The sequence below is a fragment of the Salmo trutta genome, chromosome 28, assembly GCF_901001165.1.
Source record: "Salmo trutta chromosome 28, fSalTru1.1, whole genome shotgun sequence".
Taxonomy (NCBI): Eukaryota; Metazoa; Chordata; class Actinopteri; order Salmoniformes; family Salmonidae; genus Salmo; species Salmo trutta.
In genome coordinates, this window is record NC_042984.1 from 19391664 (window position 1) to 19409735 (window position 18072).

The 18072-nt window shown below is 42.4% G+C and overlaps 1 protein-coding gene across 1 annotated transcript; it reads left to right on the top strand.

Annotated features, from left to right (window-relative positions):
- Positions 1 to 128: 128 nt before the first annotated feature.
- Positions 129 to 14884, top strand: LOC115165719 (proteoglycan 4-like). The gene is made up of 7 exons (XM_029719024.1): positions 129 to 578; positions 7028 to 7235; positions 7600 to 7657; positions 7772 to 7850; positions 8011 to 8579; positions 13781 to 13918; positions 14014 to 14884. Exons 2-7 carry the CDS (start codon positions 7102 to 7104, stop codon positions 14578 to 14580), a joined length of 1545 nt encoding a protein of 514 aa, XP_029574884.1. The 5' UTR covers positions 129 to 578; positions 7028 to 7101; the 3' UTR covers positions 14581 to 14884.
- The last annotated feature ends 3188 nt before the right edge of the window (positions 14885 to 18072 follow it).

Here is an 18072-nt window from a genome sequence, read left to right on the forward strand (position 1 = left end):
CAAGTATGACAATTGGGTACTTTTTCAGCAGCTGGTTTCACATGGTCCTCTATTTCAGCACAGGCGTCCACATCTGTATGATGGCTTAGATATTAAATATTATTCCAGTCTCCATTGCATTCATTCGCTTCCCGGTCCTTCCGAGGGATGGCGCTAGAAAGAAACAAAAGACTAATAATTGGGGTTCTCAAATTCTCTCCATCACATGATTCTACCATTGAGCTGAGCGAGGAATAGAGTGTAGAGAGATAGATGGAGGGGGTTTGAGAAACTGTGGAGGAAAATCTGACAGTTCGACACAACACAGGTGATACAGTGGAAAATAGTTAATCTGTCTGCTTGCTTTGCTTTTCCCTTTAGAAACGGTTCGCATTCACTGGGGGTGGACGGAGGTGTCAAAAAATGCCAAACGCAATGATGCATTATGCTCATGTTTTCTAAACACACAAGAAGCTCCGGTTATCGCCTTTAATTGATTATGCTAGTGGGGAGTGGATGGTCCGACTGGAAGCAGAATTTGAAGGGACCGACCAAGGTGGACGCTGCGCGCCGTCGCGCATCCGGAATCACAGAGCTGAGTGAGTATGAGATTAGCTCCTGGCACAATGCTCTGCCATAAGCATGTCTGTCAGCATGTGAGAAATTCTCATATATATACATCATTACATTCTAGATGTTTTTCCTGACATACATTTGATTAGCCTTTTCACATTTTGCCATTTGATCATTGATTGGTCAGCTTAATACATAGCATTGCGCGATTTTTTCCTTTGTGTTGTTCACAGGCTCCGTTACCATCATTTCTAGTGGTCATACATACAGTACAGCAGACACGTGTGCAACAGCCACAATGTCACTGCACTGCTTGGCTTTTGTGATTCGACGTCTAATTAACCGATTTATCAGAGAACCTGGATGCGAGCAATATGTACACGTTTATGTGTAGCCTACGTTGATATCGTATGCTTAGCATTCATTAGTCCTCTGTGAATCATGAAAGGTAATTAACATTAGACCAATACAATGACTGTTTTCTTCCCCCTCCCCTCCATCAAAAAGGGGCGATGGGGGTCTGTCTTTGTCGTGTGAGTTGCAAGCTGCTGACCTCAGGGACGCAAGCAACACCGGCGTTGTGCGTTCATTTTCACTTTGATCTTGACATGTTTTTTAAATGCTTTAATCATGGAGGGAACCATAGACTAAGGGGTAAACGAATAGAGATCACCAAGTTTAGTCAGACAGTGAATGAAATCACGCACACACCACTGCATCGATTTTAACCTTTTTGGGGATGGCATTCTTTGACAAATGCCTTGGCACTGCCAAATTCGCCTTGCGTGATCTAGCTGTTCACACCCAGTCTTCTCTGTCATGGCCAGTGTCATGGTGTGCCATGCCTGCTCCGTGTTTGGGCTCTAACCTGTTGTCTCCGGAACCACCGCCGTTTGAGCTGTCGGGTTTCTAGATGTTAAAACCCAGTTTATGAGAGTGTTGTGGTTGGTGCAGGCAGGGGCGCGAATCATTACAGGTGCACATAGCAGACTACTGGACTGATGGTTAGGAAGCGTTTAACACCCCTCTCTCTATACGCACGCGCGTATAGCCTACGTGTGTTGCTTACTTGTGGAGAATACATATGTTTGAGCCTGCTACAGGATAAAATGTATCAAAGGAGAACGGTGGTTTGGGATTTGCATTTGTCAGCTGTATAAGGTGTAGACAAATGAATCTCAGTTGGAGTTCAGAGCCATGGCGGGGGAGAAGAACCACAGGGCCAGTATATGAGCAGCTTCCTGTAGCCTATGAAGTCTTTATGGCACCCAATACTCACCCAAATGCATGGATGAAAACATGCAACTGAGAATGCTCTCAAATACAATATTCTCCATCATTCAGGGCTAAAATGGTTAATAATTATTGCAAGCATTCACCTCTTTCACATCATCACAGGATCATACATCTCTTTCTTTCTCTCTCACACACACAGACCCATGGGTTTTGAATTGTGGGTAATTGTGGTGTGTGTGTGTGTGTGTGTGTGTGTGTGTGTGTGTGTGTGTGTGTGTGTGTGTGTGTGTGTGTGTGTGTGTGTGTGTGTGTGTGTGTGTGTGTGTGTGTGTGTGTGTGTGTGACTGGAATGACTCAGATATAAGGTGGGTCTGCTCTCTCCCAATTGATTGATCAGAATTGAAGCAGATGAGCTGCTATGCTTGCTGTGGCCAGGGACAGTTCAGGACATAGAGAGAATAGAGACAATGAAATCTGTTGGCGTGTGTGTGTGTGTGTGTGTGTGTGTGTGTGTGTGTGTGTGTGTGTGTGTGTGTGTGTGTGTGTGTGTGTGTGTGTGTGTGTGTGTGTGTGTGTGTGTGTGTGTGTGTGTGAAAGGTTTTGATGATGTGATGATAAGCAGATTACTGACCACCAGTAAAATGCATTCATTAGGGATCATACTATGTCTCTAGGGCACATTCATCATGTGATCATGTTTTGGTTTATTGATTGACTGTATTGGTAAACAATAAGGCTGATCAATGGGAATTATACTGGAACGTTAGGCTACCTAAAGTTTCCAGAAACATTCCCAGTTGGATGCAGAGGTTTAGCCACTTAACACAATTACCTCTGTCCACTCCCTGTTCTTGACACCCGAAAGAAGTGTCAGAACTGCCATTAGCAGTATTTTGGAGTCCACACAAATGTCTTGGAACCCCCAGAATCATTTTACAAATGTCTCTTTTTTGATACACATATTCCCTTTGTGTGTATACTCCTTAGGGTAACCCTGGCCTACCAACTGTAAGGTGTTGCTGTTACTCCTCTAATTGTCTATGGGTTATATTACTGGAGCATTGCATGCTTCAGTTGGTCTTTCATATTCGTTTTAAACTAAAGGAACATCCCGTAATAATTTATTTCCCTGCGCTCAACTGATAGCATAGAAATCACCCAGAGAGAGGTGGAGAGAGGGAGTGCTGACATGTTTTAATTACCGGAGCCCTAGATTTGAGGCAGAGGAAGATCTGTTTGTATGGGCCTGGGGTTTATGAAGGGTGTTCCAGTTACTCGCTTCTCCCACCCCGTTTTTTGTTGTTGTTTCTTTCACTGACTTCTGCATTCCCTCGCTGTCTGTCTGTCTGTCTGTCTGTCTGTCTGTCTGTCTGTCTGTCTGTCTGTCTGTCTGTCTGTCTGTCTGTCTGTCTGTCTGTCTGTCTGTCTGTCTGTCCTTCTTGACTATAACAAGCAAATCACAGAATGTGAGTCTCTTACTAGGATAAAAATGATCCTGTGAATACATGAGTGTTTCTATGCCAAATAATTAGAAAATTATTCAGTTGTTGTTGTATTGTATTGGGAGAAAAATATTTATTAGTGACTTTGGTTTTGTTTTGAAGAGTGGGCCCTTTGCAACCAGCCACGAGGGGGCAATCTTTACTGCAAATGATGCTTAAGGGCTGATGGTAGGTTAACAAGCACAGCCACATTTTTTTAAGATTTCCATCCCAGTACCTTAAACCCCCCAGATCCTGTCTTCACAAAACAGATGAGCATGGAGATACAGGCATAAATACATAATGTAGGCATAAAGAGGTGCATCAAAATGCTCTAAAACGTGTCTCTATGGCCTCTCAAGGACCCACACCATATGTCCTCACCTTAGCTCACTGATACCCCCGACATCATGGCCAGTCACTACACTTACACCCAGACAGGTAGGGCAACACAAGGGGATGTCTAGAGTGAGGGATATGGGGAAGGAATAGATTAGAAGAAGATTGAACATTTACAGTTAGAGGTTTAAATGCATAGTAGAGTGCCATAGGATATGGGGATTTTATCTGGCTGGGGAGAGGGTCTTTGTTTAGCAGAGGAGCCTCTGGTTGAGGGCCATTTGACTGCTCTGCTCGGAGCGCAACGTCCAATTGGTTGGTTTAGAGAAAGAGCTCTAGGGCCAGAGATTACACTGCAGTGCTGAGGCGTCATTCTGCCTAAGAACCTAGGGGAAACGCAAAGAGAGAGAGAAAGAGAGAGAGAGACTGGAAATGACAGCCTCTTCTCATCATCAGCTTTTCAGCTCCTTCAAGCACCTGCCACGGAACTCCCACGCACATGCTGATGGCCTCTCTTTTTCTTCCTCACCTTCCTTCCAGCCCTACTCTGCTTCCTCTCTTCCTCTTGCCTTACCCTTGCTCTCTACATCTGTGGTCTGTTCTCAATGCGATTTAGATGTAGTTACACTGGAATCTGTCAGAATTGTGACTGAATAGAATGTCATTGTGGATCCATTTGGGTGTTTCAGGATATCCTGGTGAGAGTGTTACAAAATACATATTCTGAGTGAACTCTGGGGAGAGTGTTGACAGTTGAATTCTGGTGAGAAATGTTTAACATTTTATAATGTTACAGGTTTTTTCACCTCCTGTCTTTAACACTTTTATGACACGTTTTACACACAGTATACAATATATAAGTACGTCCATTAAGTAGTAAGGTAATGCAGAAGTGTGATAAAGCATGTTTCCTGCCTCAGTGTATTGTACAGTCATTGCCAAAGAGCTGTATGTAGGGGTTGACAGTTGCTCTAGTGTAGCAAAATATATTTTATTAATAAATTATATTAACATGTATCAACCAGGGATTTAATGAAGAAGGAGCACAGTTTGTGTTTGTGCTCTGTTGAAAGCACTCTGTGTCGTACTTGTGAGAACAGCTGAAGGCGGTTTGGATGAAACCATATTTTTGGAGGAATCAGAACATTGTCTCCCATATCATTTGCAATGTTGACATGTGCCCTACTAGCACTGTACAGACCACCACCACACCACACTGCAATGGTAAGGCTAAAGCTAATTTAACTGAGCTGTTTCAGCCATTTTGGATCACAACACTAGTATGCTAATGAGCTACAATACAAACCATGTTAGTGAATACCAAATTGGCTCATTGGTCCCATAGCCACTGAATTGATCTGACCGTCGTTGACACTCTTCTGGCTAAAATGAAAACAATGTGTGTGCATTCCACTGATTATCTACTCCCAATCCCAAAGAGGATATATAAGATAAATGCTTCCAAGATACAGTATCAACACTTGCATACAGTATCTGTTGGTGGTGATATTCCCTGTCAGGAATTTCCATATGTTGGGAATTTCCACATGTTGGGAACCCCCCCCACCCCCCCCACACACCTCCACACCTGTTTCCTCTCTACTAGAACAGGATTCAGTGCAGAGCTCTCTGTTTGTAGGAGACAATTTACTATTATGTTAAATTGAAGAGATGGTTGAGAGATAGGGATGCCAGACAGTGAGGGGAGAAAATTGTGTGTTTGTGTGTGTGTGTGTGTGTGTGTGTGTGTGTGTGTGTGTGTGTGTGTGTGTGTGTGTGTGTGTTTGTGTGAGGGAGAGAGAAGGAAATAGGAGTAACCTAGTAGGAGTTAATTGAAGAGGGGAAAAGCACCTGTGAAATTGGACATACTGTTCCTACTAATTACCTAGCAGCTGGTCTGAACCAGTGTTCGAGAGGAGATGGGGGTAGTGGGGCCTAAAACAATGTTGTACTGTTAACAAGGACAGCAAGGCATATTATACTGTACCTCAGCATGCTGTGTGTCCTGAGGATTTAAATGTCAAATGTTTTTCATGCCATGTTATGGCACTCCATAGTTAGCATTAATATATTTAGAAGCACAGATGTCCCAATAGCCACATGCAGAGGCAAAGTTGATCCTCTCTCACTCCCCCCATCTTTCCTTCCATGTACTAATTGAGACCGTACCTACTCAGCCTCAACTGTTGGTCAACAAGAGGCTATGCTCTGGGGAAGTCATGAAGGTTGAGGGTATAGAGACTTTAGACTCTACTGTAGACCAGAGTGGGATAAGTCATATGAATCCTAACATATGAAGAGTGTTACAGTATATTCTCCAATGAATATATCGGCAAGAAGAGGTTTGGGAACCTGTTTCAAAATAGGCTAGTACCTTGATGGTTGCTGGTTCAAACCATTGGTGGTGAATATGTTTGCTTCTGTAAATATGTAGTTCAGTAAGTAAATCATTAGTAAACCTTGAAGAGTGTCCCAGGACAGTTATATCAGAAACACATCTGCATATCTGATGCCCCTTGGAGATTTGGAGGGCATCATTAAACAATCCTGATAACAACTTGTCCTCATTGTTTGAACCAAACTGCCTACCTAAAACATCTCTTTCACTGAGAGAGGAAAAAGCTTGGAGGACAAAATAAAATCTAAGAAAATATGGTTTCCTCTGTTCTGTCTTCTCTTTGGTTTTGGAATAAGATAACAATGTGGGCCTCCTCTCTCTGTTCCTATTTACAGTGTTTTGAACAAATGATTAAAACCTTTGGAAAATTATGATAATTACAGAGGTGAAGAATTATATTACACTTAAACAAACAAATATATCAGAATATCTTCAACTGGTGTCTCAGGGATGATTGATATCTGTGTGTGGAGGAAAGGTCCTGGTAAGGATGTTCCCTGTGAAGACTGAAGACTAAGTGTATGGTTTAGACTACATTGTGTTCGTTTCAAAGACATAAGTCGAGCACAAATTTGAATCTGAATACCAACTCCATTGCTGGGACTGATATTCATCTAGAACTATGGGCTCTTTGGACACTACAGGTTAGTGACCTGATGTTTTTGGATCTGTCAGAAAGCAAAGGGGGAAAAATGGTCCAAATCCTTAACAAGCCCAAAGGATGAGGCCACAAGGTAAATGACAGTCAATGGAGGGGAAGAGAGACAGAAAACAGAAGGACAAAAAAAACGAGTGTCAGAAATGCTATGGTTGACCTTTTTGTATATTCCTGTCTTTCTTTTGTTTGTTATTGGTGCAACTAGAGCAATAGAAGCAACTGTTGTGTGTCATAACATGTTTTCCATTTATTTGAATTATATGTTTGCCCCAATCCCCATTTTAATTCTGTGTTCTTAAATACGACCAGCTGATCTGTATGACAAACAACCCATCTCTTTCCTCTCCTTCTCCATCTCGGCAGATCCCAGGGAGGTTGCGGTGTGCATGTGTGTGGTGAGTGTGTGGTTGTGAGAGAGAGAGCGCCAGCGCTCCCACATGGCCTCCATGCAGGACGGGCTGAACTTCACGTCTCCTACCTACGGCAAGGTCCTGCTGCTGGGTGCCATCGCTGCTGCCTCAGCCTTCATCGTCACCATCCTCATCGTGGTGCTCTGTGTGGGCTGCCAGAGGTAAGACGAGTTAATGTGCATGACCATGTGCATCACATGGAGATACACACATTTATGAGTAACGGAGTTAAGAACGTACTGTAAACTCACTCCACAGCTAGTTTGTAATTTTGCCGATGGAGCTATCTAATTAGATATCTTTTGAAAGTTCAAATGGTCGGTACGTTTTCAAGGAGGGTGGTTACGTGTGCTAGCAAGGCAGAGGTCCTGTGTTCGAGCCTCTCGGTGTGAGCCAAATCAGGAGGAAGTGGTACTCGCTTAGCAAGCAGCGTGACGTCCATAACACCTGTACGAATGCACATACAAACGCACGGACACAGCGGTTTGCATGTTTATAATACATGAACTGTTGTGTTTAATATAGGAAGGGAAAGACGCATAATGTCTCCAGTGAAAGTGGGAAACACAGGTTGATGGACATGGTGAGTCGTAGAGATCACTCCAATAACCACATTTAACACTTTAGGTAAAAACATGGATACATTTAGCATTCACAAGCAATTGATAAAATCATTTGTCTGTTTGTGTGTTGTTAGAGTATACTCAGGCAGTCAAAGCTGCGTTCCATCAGCAAGTCGGACGGTGAGATGAACAAGCTAAACTGCAATGGCAAAAGTGAGTAGAACTCTTAGGCATAAGAGTGTCACTGTTCAGCTCAGTTTGTAGAAATATTCACCACATAACAAACAATGATCCTTACCACTTTTACAAGGTTTTTTTTCATATACTGTAGGTGAAAGAATGCCAACCTTTCTGGTTTCCATGTGTCCTGCAGAGTCATCTAAAAAGAACCGTCCGTCTAGCATGGACCTCCTGCCCAGCCGGCGGTCCAACTCCGACCTCCGCTCCGGGGGAAGGACACTACCCCAGATCCCCTCTGGCACCGGAGAGGACGGGGAGCACACCTACTCTGAGGTAGGTCAACGCTCCTCCCCGAAGCGTGGCCCTGATAACAACCTCTACGCCATAGTGGGCAGGGCCGGAGAGACCGACACCCCAGCCCCTCCGGCCGTCCCAGCCAACACCCCTGCCCCCCCTGATCTAGATGGGGATGGGTTGAATGAACCGCTCCCCGAGCCTGAGCCCATGCCCCAGGCTATGGCTCATCCGCAACCCCCGGAGACGACTGCGGAGTATGCCTGCGTCCGGAAGCTCCGGAAGGTGGACAAGGCTGTCCCCCAGAAGAGAGACAGCGGGACAGATATGGGGGAGGCACCGGTGCCGCCTCCCCGCCACGCCCCACCATCACACCCTGCCCCGCCTCCGCCACACCCTCAACACCCTCACAGCATGAAGATGCCCAGGAAAAACGTGGATGCTTTCAAGCTGCCCACCTTCCCCAAGGTTGGTAGAGAAATGGCTGATGGTACAGAATGATAAAGATAAAGGTTGTTCATGTAGGAAGTCCTTGCCAAAGTCAGAACTTGACGAAGGCAATGTGTTCAGAAATGTTGATTCATTTCACTACATTTTTCTGCCTATTTGAACGTGTCCTTGCAGTTCCTTACATGTATTACTAAAGGCTGTATTTGTGTGTGTTTATGTGTTTTGTATAGAGAGCAATGAAAGTCGATTTCTCCTGATGCCTCTTTGCAGCTCAAGCAATTCTGTTAAGAGCTAAACATTGAATTGTAATGTTTAGAGCCAAATGAAATGCATTTATATGTCTGTTTGCACACATTTCCTCTCTCACGGCCCATTTTAAAACCTCTTAAGGATCGGACCCTTTTTTCCAATTTCCGCCTAAAATGACATACCCAAATATAACTGCCTGTCGCTCAAGACCTGAAGCAAGGATATGATATTCTTGATACCATTTGAAAGGAAACACTTTGAAGTTTGTTGAAATGTGAAATTAATATAGGATAATATAACACATTAGATTTGGTAAAAGATAATACGAACACAAAAATATGAGTTTTCTATTACATTTTTTTTTCATGATCTTTGAAATGCAAGAGAAATGCTTTTTATCCAGCTAGGAGTTTATGTGTAATTTAGATATTGGCCACCAGATGACAGCAGTGTGTGTGGAAAGTTTCAGACTGATCCAGTGAAGCATTACATTACTACACTATATTTTGTATCAAGTCTGCCAGGAGTTTGCCCAAATGTGCCCGAATTGGTCAATTGATACATTTTCAAGTACATAACTAAAGAGGACATACAAAAATGCTATGATAATAAAAATGTTAAGTTTACACACATCCAGGAATGTCAAACATGATGGATAATTACCTTCACTACAGGAAAAACACTAACCTTCACACATCTACAGTTGAAGTGGGAAGTTTACATACACTTAGGTTGGAGTCATTAAAACTAGTTTTTCAACCACTCCACAAATTTCTTGTTAACAAACTATAGTTTTGGAAATAACTATAATCTACTTTGTGCATGACACAAGTAATTTTTCCAACAATTGATACAGACAGATTATTTCACTGTGTCACAATTCCAGTGGGTCAGAAGTTTACATACACTAAGTTGACTGTGCCTTTAGACAGCTTGGAAAATTACAGGAAATGATGTCATGGCTTTAGAAGCTTCTGATAGGCTAATTGACATCATTTGAGTCAATTGGAGGTGTACCTGTGGATGTATTTCAAGGCCTACCTTCAAACTCAGTGCCTCTTTGCTTGACATCATGGGAAAATCAAAAGAAATCAGCCAAGACCTCAGAAAAGAAATTGTAGACCTCCACAAGTCTGGTTCATCCTTGGGAGCAATTTCCAAACGTCTGAAGGTACCACATTCATCTGTACAAACAATAGTACGCAAGTATAAACACCATGGGACCACACAGCCGTCATAGTGCTCAGGAAGGAGATGCGTTCTGTCTCCTAAAAATTAACGTACTTTGGTGCGAACAGTGCAAATCAATCCCAGAACAACAGCAAAGGACCTTGTGAAGATGCTGGAGGAAACAGGTACAAAAGTATCTATATCCACAGTAAAACAAATCCTATATCGACATAACCTGAAAGGCCGCTCAGCAAGGAAGAAGCCACTGCTCCAAAACCGCCATAAAAAAGCCAGACTACGGTTTGTAACTGCACATGGGGACAAAGATCGTACTTTTTGGAGAAATGTCCTCTCGTCTGATGAAACAAAAATAGAACTGTTTGGCCATAATGACCATCGTTATGTTTGGAGGAAAAAGGGGGAGGCTTGCAAGCTGAAGAACACCATCCCAACCGTGAAGCATGGGGGTGGCAGCATCATGTTGTGGGGGTGCTTTGCTGCAGGAGGGACTGGTGCACTTCACAAAATGGTATCATGGGAAGGAAAATTATGTGGATATATTGAAGCAACTTCTCAAGACATCAGTCAGGAAGTTAAAGCTTGGTCACGAATGGGTCTTCCAAATGGACAATGACCCCAAGCATACTTCCAAAGTTGTGGCAAAATGGCTTAAGGACAACAAAGTCAAGGTATTGGAGTGGCCATCACAAAGCCCTGACCTCAATCCTATAGAAAATTTGTGGGCAGAACTGAAAAATCGTGTGCGAGCAAGGAGGCCTACAAACCTGACTCAGTTACACCAGCTCTGTCAGGAGGAATGAGACAAAATTCACCCAACTTATTGTGGGAAGCTTGTGGAAGGCTACCTGAAACGTTTGACCCAAGTTCAACAATTTTAAAGGCAATGCTACCAAATACTAACTGAGTGTATGTAAACTTCTGACCCACTGGGAATGTGATGAAAGAAATAAAAGCTGAAATAAATCATTCTCTCTACTATTATTCTGACATTTCACATTCTTAAAATAAAGTGGTGATCCTAACTGATCTAAGACAGGGAATGTTTTACTAGGGTTAAATGTCAGGAATTGTGAAAAACTGAGTTTAAATGTATTTGGCTAAGGTGTATGTAAACTTCCGACTTCAACTGTAGCTGGCTGGGCAGGGTTGGTGTTGGGCCAGAGACACCATTTGAATATAAAAATTGATTTTATCAAACAAAACTATGGTACATTTTATCTCTGGGACTCTCAGGATGACAAATCGGAGCAAGATTACTGAATGTAAGTACATTATTTACCTTCAGAGGTGAATGTATTAAACCAGTTGCCTTGATAAAAGTGTTTTGTTGTTGTGCAGTCTCCTCAAACAATAGCATCGTATTTTTCACTGTAATAGCTATTGTAAATTGCACTGGTGTAAAGTACTTAAGTAAAAATACTTTAAAGTACTACTTATGTATTTTTGGGGGGTATCTGTACTTTACTTTACTATTTATATTTTTGACAACTTTTACTTTTACTTCACTACATTCCTTAAGAAAATATTGTACTTTTTACTCCATACATTTTCCTTGACACCCAAAAGTACTCGTTACATTTTGAAATCTTAGAAGGACAGAACAATTGTCCAAATCACACACTTATCAACAGAACATCCCTGGTCATCCCTACTGTCTCTGATCTGGCGGACTCACTAAACGCACATGCTTCGTTTGTAAATTATGTCTGAATGTTGGAGTGCCCATGGCTGTCCTAAATGGTGCCGTCTACTTTGCTTGATATAAGGAATTTAAAATGATTTATCATTTTACTTTTGATACGTAAGTATATTTTAGCAGTTACACTTACTTTTTATACTTAAGTATATTTTTAACCAAATACTTTTAGACTTTTAGTCAAATAGAATTTTACTGGGTGACTTTTACTTTTACTTGAGTCATTTTCTATTAAGGTATCTTTACTTTTACTCAAGTATGACAATTGGGTACTTTTTCCACCACTGGTAAATTGGACACTGCAGTTAGATTAACCTCTTACATCTAGACGTTCCGTGGCGCGAATTACAAATTCCTCAAAAATACAAAAACTTCAATTTTTCAAACATATGACTATTTTACACCATTTTAAATACAAGACTCTCCTTTATCTAACCACACTGTCCGATTTCAAAAAGGCTTTACAACGAAAGCAAAACATTAGATTATGTCAGCAGAGTACCCAGCCAGAAATAATCAGACACCCATTTTTCAAGCTAGCATATAATGTCACATAAATCCAAACCACAGCTAAATGCAGCACTAACCTTTGATGATCTTCATCAGATGACACCCCTAGGACATTATGTTATACAATACATGCATGTTTTGTTCAATCAAGTTCATATTTATATCAAAAACCAGCTTTTTACATTAGCATGTGACGTTCAGAACTAGCATACCCCCCGCAAACTTCCGGTGAATTTACTAAATTACTCATGATAAACGTTCACAAAAACATAACAATTATTTTAAGAATTATTGATACAGAACTCCTCTATGCACTCGCTATGTCCGATTTTAAAATAGCTTTTCGGTGAAAGCACATTTTGCAATATTCTAAGTAGATAGCCCGGCATCACAGGGCTAGCTATTTACACACCCACCAAGTTTAGCACTCACCAAAGTCAGATTTACTATAAGAAAAATGTTATTACCTTTGCTGTTCTTCGTCAGAATGCACTCCCAGGACTTCTACTTCAATAACAAATGTTGCTTTGGTCCCAAATAATCCATAGTTATATCCAAATAGCGGCGTTTTGTTCGTGCGTTCAAGACACTATCCGAAAGGGTAAATAAGGGTTACGCGCCCGACGCGTTTCGTGACAAAACATTCTAAATATTACCGTACTAAATATTACCATTACCGTACTTCGAAGCATGTCAACCGCTATTTAAAATCAATTTTTATGCCATTTTTCTCGTAAAAAAAGCGATAATATTCCGACCGGGAAAGCGTGTTTACGTTCAAAGAGAGAGAAAATAAAAACATGGGATCCCCTCGTGCACGAGCCTCAGTCTGATGGTCCCCTGATAGAGCACTTACCAAAGGCGCTAATGTTTTTCAGCCAGCGGCTGGAATTACATCATTCAGCTTTTTCCCGGGTTCTGAGAGCCTATGGGAGCCGTAGGAAGTGTCACGTTACAGCAAAGATCCTAAGTTTTCAATAAACAGAGCCAAGAAGCTCAAGGAATGGTCAGAGAGGGTACTTCCTGTTTGGAATCTTCTCAGGTTTTTGCCTGCCATATGAGTTCTGTTATACTCACAGACACCATTCAAACAGTTTTAGAAACTTTAGGGTGTTTTCTATCCAAAGCCAATAATTATATGCATATTCTAGTTTCTGGGCAGGAGTAATAATCAGATTAAATCGGGTACGTTTTTTATCCGGCCGTGAAAATACTGCCCCCTAGCCATAACAGGTTAACAAGAATTTAAGCTTTCTGCCCATATAAGACATGTCTATGTCCTGGAAAGTTGGCTTTTACTTACGTCATTCTAGTCACATTAGCGCACGTTAGCAACAACCGTCCCGGTTTAGGGACACTAATCCCATAGAGGTTTTAAGGACTGACTTGTATGCTCCTTAGCAGAGGGGAGCAAAAAGGGATTTTGAACATTAAGCCTGAAACATTACTTTTCATTACAGTCCACCAAGTATTGTACAAAAGCATTATGTTTCATTTGTTTTATTTTTGTGTTTCATCTTAATCATATGTGAAGTTGACAACCCATTCATCCTGTTCTCTGATTGGCTGGCAGGAGGCAGTGTTCATGGGTAATGGAGAGCAGTACATATGGAAGCCCCCAGAGGATGATGACATCACCATGCTCCAAAACAAACCGTTAGGCCCTCTGAGTCCTCACAGTGGAGAGAACATACAGCCTTCCACTGCTATGGTGAGTATGTATGTCATTACAAAGTACTGTATGTGTGTATGGTGTTTATCAGTTTGATTAGTACTGAGGGTTGTCCTGTGCTGTGTGGATTCCAGGTTGCAGAGATGTACTCCAAGGTATGCAAACCAAGCAAGAAGAAGAGAACTGTTCCTGGGTCTCCTCCAGCAAACATTGGCTTCCGGACCTTGGGGCGTGGCGACCGGGACCGGGAGCGAGATGGGGGGTTCAGTGTGGTGGTCAAGCCCCAGACCTGGGCCCCGCAGGAGGGGAAACCCGTCGGAGGAGCCTCTGCCACTCTGGAAGACCACTGTTATGAGTCCATCGAGACAGGGGAGGAGTGCGACCCCACTTATGAGCCTATGGAAGGTGGTGGCGGTTGGAAGCGAGTTGGAGGAACCGAACGGCCTCCCAACACCTGCGCCACACTCAGGCCCAGGAGGAAGAAATCCCATCAGCCCTTGCAGCAGCAGCAGCCTCCCCCGCCGCCGCCCACACAGCAGACCCCCAAGTTACAGCACCTTCCAGCCAAAGCCCTACAGCTGCCCGGGGAGAATCTGTACGAGAGCATTGGGGAACTGAAGCAGGGCGGAACTGCCAACTCCAGCACCACTACCATCTTCACCTTCAACGACGGCATGGAGATGTATGTTACTGGGCTCTAAGGCTGTGACCGACCTGACCTCTTACCTCCTTCCCAGCATTTAAAAAGAAGACCACGGTCGGGAAGAGCTGGTTGAGCCCCTCTCATGCTCACTCACACATACTGTCTACATTACAGTCATAACTTCCTGCCTTTCAGAGCCTAGGGCAAAAGGGTTGGTCAGTGTTTAACGGGCTGAAGAGAAAGTCCTTTGCTGGGTCAAACCCCTATCTTGAATCCAAAGGTAGTGATGAGAAATGAGCACAAAACTATTACAGAGAAATCTGTACGATGGTAGCACTATTTTAACAATGTGCACAGCACAATTAGAGGGAAAATGGCCTAAATTCTTCCCCCATTTTAGTGGGTAAAATCGTAGAAATAAACTCAGCAAAAAAGGAAACGTCATCACTGTCAACAGTGTTTATTTTCAGCAAACTTAACATGTGTAAATATTTGTATGAACATAACAAGATTCAACAACTGAGACATAAACTGAACAAGTTCCACAGACAGAAATTGAATAATGTGTCCCTGAACAAGGGGGGATCAAAATCTAAAGTAACAGTCAGTATCTGGTGTGGCCACCAGCTGCATTAATTACTGCAGTGCATCTCCTCCTCATGGACTGCACCAGATTTGCCAGTTCCTGCTGTGAGATGTTACCCCACTCTTCCACCAAGGCACCTGCAAGTTCCCGGACATTTCTGGGGGGAATGGCCTGTGCCCTCACCCTCCGATCCAACAGGTCCCAGATGTGCTCAATGGGATTGAGATCCGGGCTCTTTGCTGGTCATGGCAGAACACTGACAATCCTGTCTTGCAGGAAATCACGCACAGAAGGAGCGGTATGGCTGCTGGCATTGTCATGCTGGAGGGTCATGTCAGGATGAGCCTGCAGGAAGGGTACCACATGAGGGAGGAGGATGTCTTCCCTGTAACACACAGTGTTGAGATTGCCTGCAATGACAACAAGCTCAGTCCGATGATGCTGTGACACACCGCCCCAGACCATGACGGACCCTCCACCTCCAAATCGATCCCGCTCCAGAGTACAGGCCTCGGTGTAACGCTCATTCCTTCGACGATAAACGCGAATCCGACCATCACCCCTGGTGAGACAAAACCGCGACTCGTCAGTGAAGAGCACTTTTTGCCAGTCCTGTCTGGTCCAGCGATGGTGGGTTTGTGCCCATAGGCGACGTTGTTGCCGGTGATGTCTGGTGAGGACCTGCCTTACAACAGGCCTACAAACCCTCAGTCCAGCCTCTCTCAGCCTATTGCAAACAGTCTGAGAACTGATGGAGGGATTGTGCGTTCCTGGTGTAACTCAGGCAGTTGTTGCTGCCATCCTGTACCTGTCCCGCAGGTGTGATGTTCGGATGTACCGATCCTGTGCAGGTGTTACACATGGTCTGCCACTGTGAGGACGATCAGCTGTCCGTCCTGTCTCCCTGTAGCGCTGTCTTAGGCGTCTCAGAGTCCGGACATTGCAATTTGTTGCCCTGGCCACATCTGAAGTCCTCATGCCTCCTTGCAGCATGCCTAAGGAACGTTCACGCAGATGAGCAGGGACCCTGGGCATCTTTCTTTTGGTGTTTTTCAGAGTCAGTAGAAAGGCCTCTTTAGTGTTAGTTTTCATAACTGTAACCTTAATTGCCTAGTGTTAGTGTCTTAATGACCGTTCCACAGGTGCATGTTCATTAATTGTTTATGGTTCATTGAAGCATGGGAAACAGTGTTTAAACCCTATACAATGAAGATCTGTGAAGTTATTTGGATTTTTACGAATTATCTTTGAAAGACAGGGTCCTGAAAAAGGGACGTTTCTTTTTTTGCTGAGTTTATAATTACTTTCTATGGTTAAAACAGTGTTATTGTACTGGCAATCCTGAAGCCCTAGTTTAGGAACAAGCACAACTTTCAGTTTTCTCCCTATGTAGCACTTAGTCTGTTTATGGCAGACCTTTCCCCCAAGTTGGTCGATGTGTGATTCAGGAAAAAATTAAAATAATAATATAAAATAAATTAATATTAATCAAAGGACTTGAAAGCTCAGGGACAAAGAGTCAAATTATGAGAGAATAATGAACTAAATTGCAAAAATGTTGGCATTCTTCCTAAAAAAACTAAAATAATTTTCACCATATTCACAGATAAAAATACCAGATATTTTTCCCTTTTCATTTGTTACATATCACATGGACACTCTCCACTACCATCTGTAAATTAAGTGTTTTACTTCAGTTTTACTGTTTTTACTTGTCAATCCTTTTCCTGCACTTTGCCTGCTTAATGTTGCATGCTAAAAAAACTCAAACAAAAATCAAGCTCTGTCATGTGGTACCGAAGAACATTTTTTTTGTTTTTTTACTGATTGTTTAGTTGTTATGTTGCTTTGTTTCTCTTAGAGAGCACAATGTCATTCTAATTCAGGATAGCTTTGGCTACTAGGAATCTCTGGCAATCGTTACTGTGAAGTTGGTCACTGCCTTCGTCTTCAACACAGAGAGGAAAGGATACTACTATCTAAACCACAGGGGCCATATCAAGTCAAGGGGACATACTGGTGAAGTCTGCACAAATCTAATAGCTCCATCCTCAGTCTCAAAACTGTGGCTCAATCAAGATACTGCTTCAGCCTCACCATGGTGATTTCACCCTCCTAAGCTTTGAACACAGGTGGAGCATTCATTAACAGACTCTATGTAGCGATCTCATCATTTCACTGATTAACATTTTTATGTCCTTTCAATTGCCAGTGATATCCTAATTGAAAATAAAAAAATTCAGCTGTGCAGTGACAACAAATGATAACGATACAACAGAGAAGTATAACACAAAATGTAATCTCAACCTGGACACTAAAGAACTTCATTTGACCAAATATACCCAGCACATAATGTGGTTATTATTCTGTATGTTGATGCAATGTGTACGTGCGTATGTTACAAAAAGAGAAAGAATAATAAATATATCATTGGTGTCAAGAAATCTATCTTTTACTATTTATGTTTGGCTGTATTTTTGGAATGACTTATCTGGTGACAAAATTGCAAAGCAATGAAACAATGTGAATTTTGATGTTTTTGTTTGATTTTTCCAAGCCATTTAAGTTATGGTGTGTTCTTTGAAAAGCCCAGCTAAGTTTTATGTGGCAGCTAATGTTGTGTGTTTGCTAATCAGACTACAGGGTCTTGTACTCGAAGCTTGTAATTAAGTGCTAAAAATGCAAAAGATTGTAATGTTTTATATCAAGATTACTATTCATGAAAATGTCAGTCAAGTTTATACTTTTGTAATAAAGTGGCACTTTGAAAAATAATGTTTTCTCTAAGCTTCACTTAAAAATATATATAATCTAAACATGTACCTCATGTGCCTTTTATTAGATGGGATTAACTCCACCAGAAGGTAATCATTATTTGTCACTAGACCACAGCACAGTCTAAAGCTGTCCCTCCATTCAACTCTTTGTCAAATGCGCTGTTCATGATCTGTTAAGATATTATTA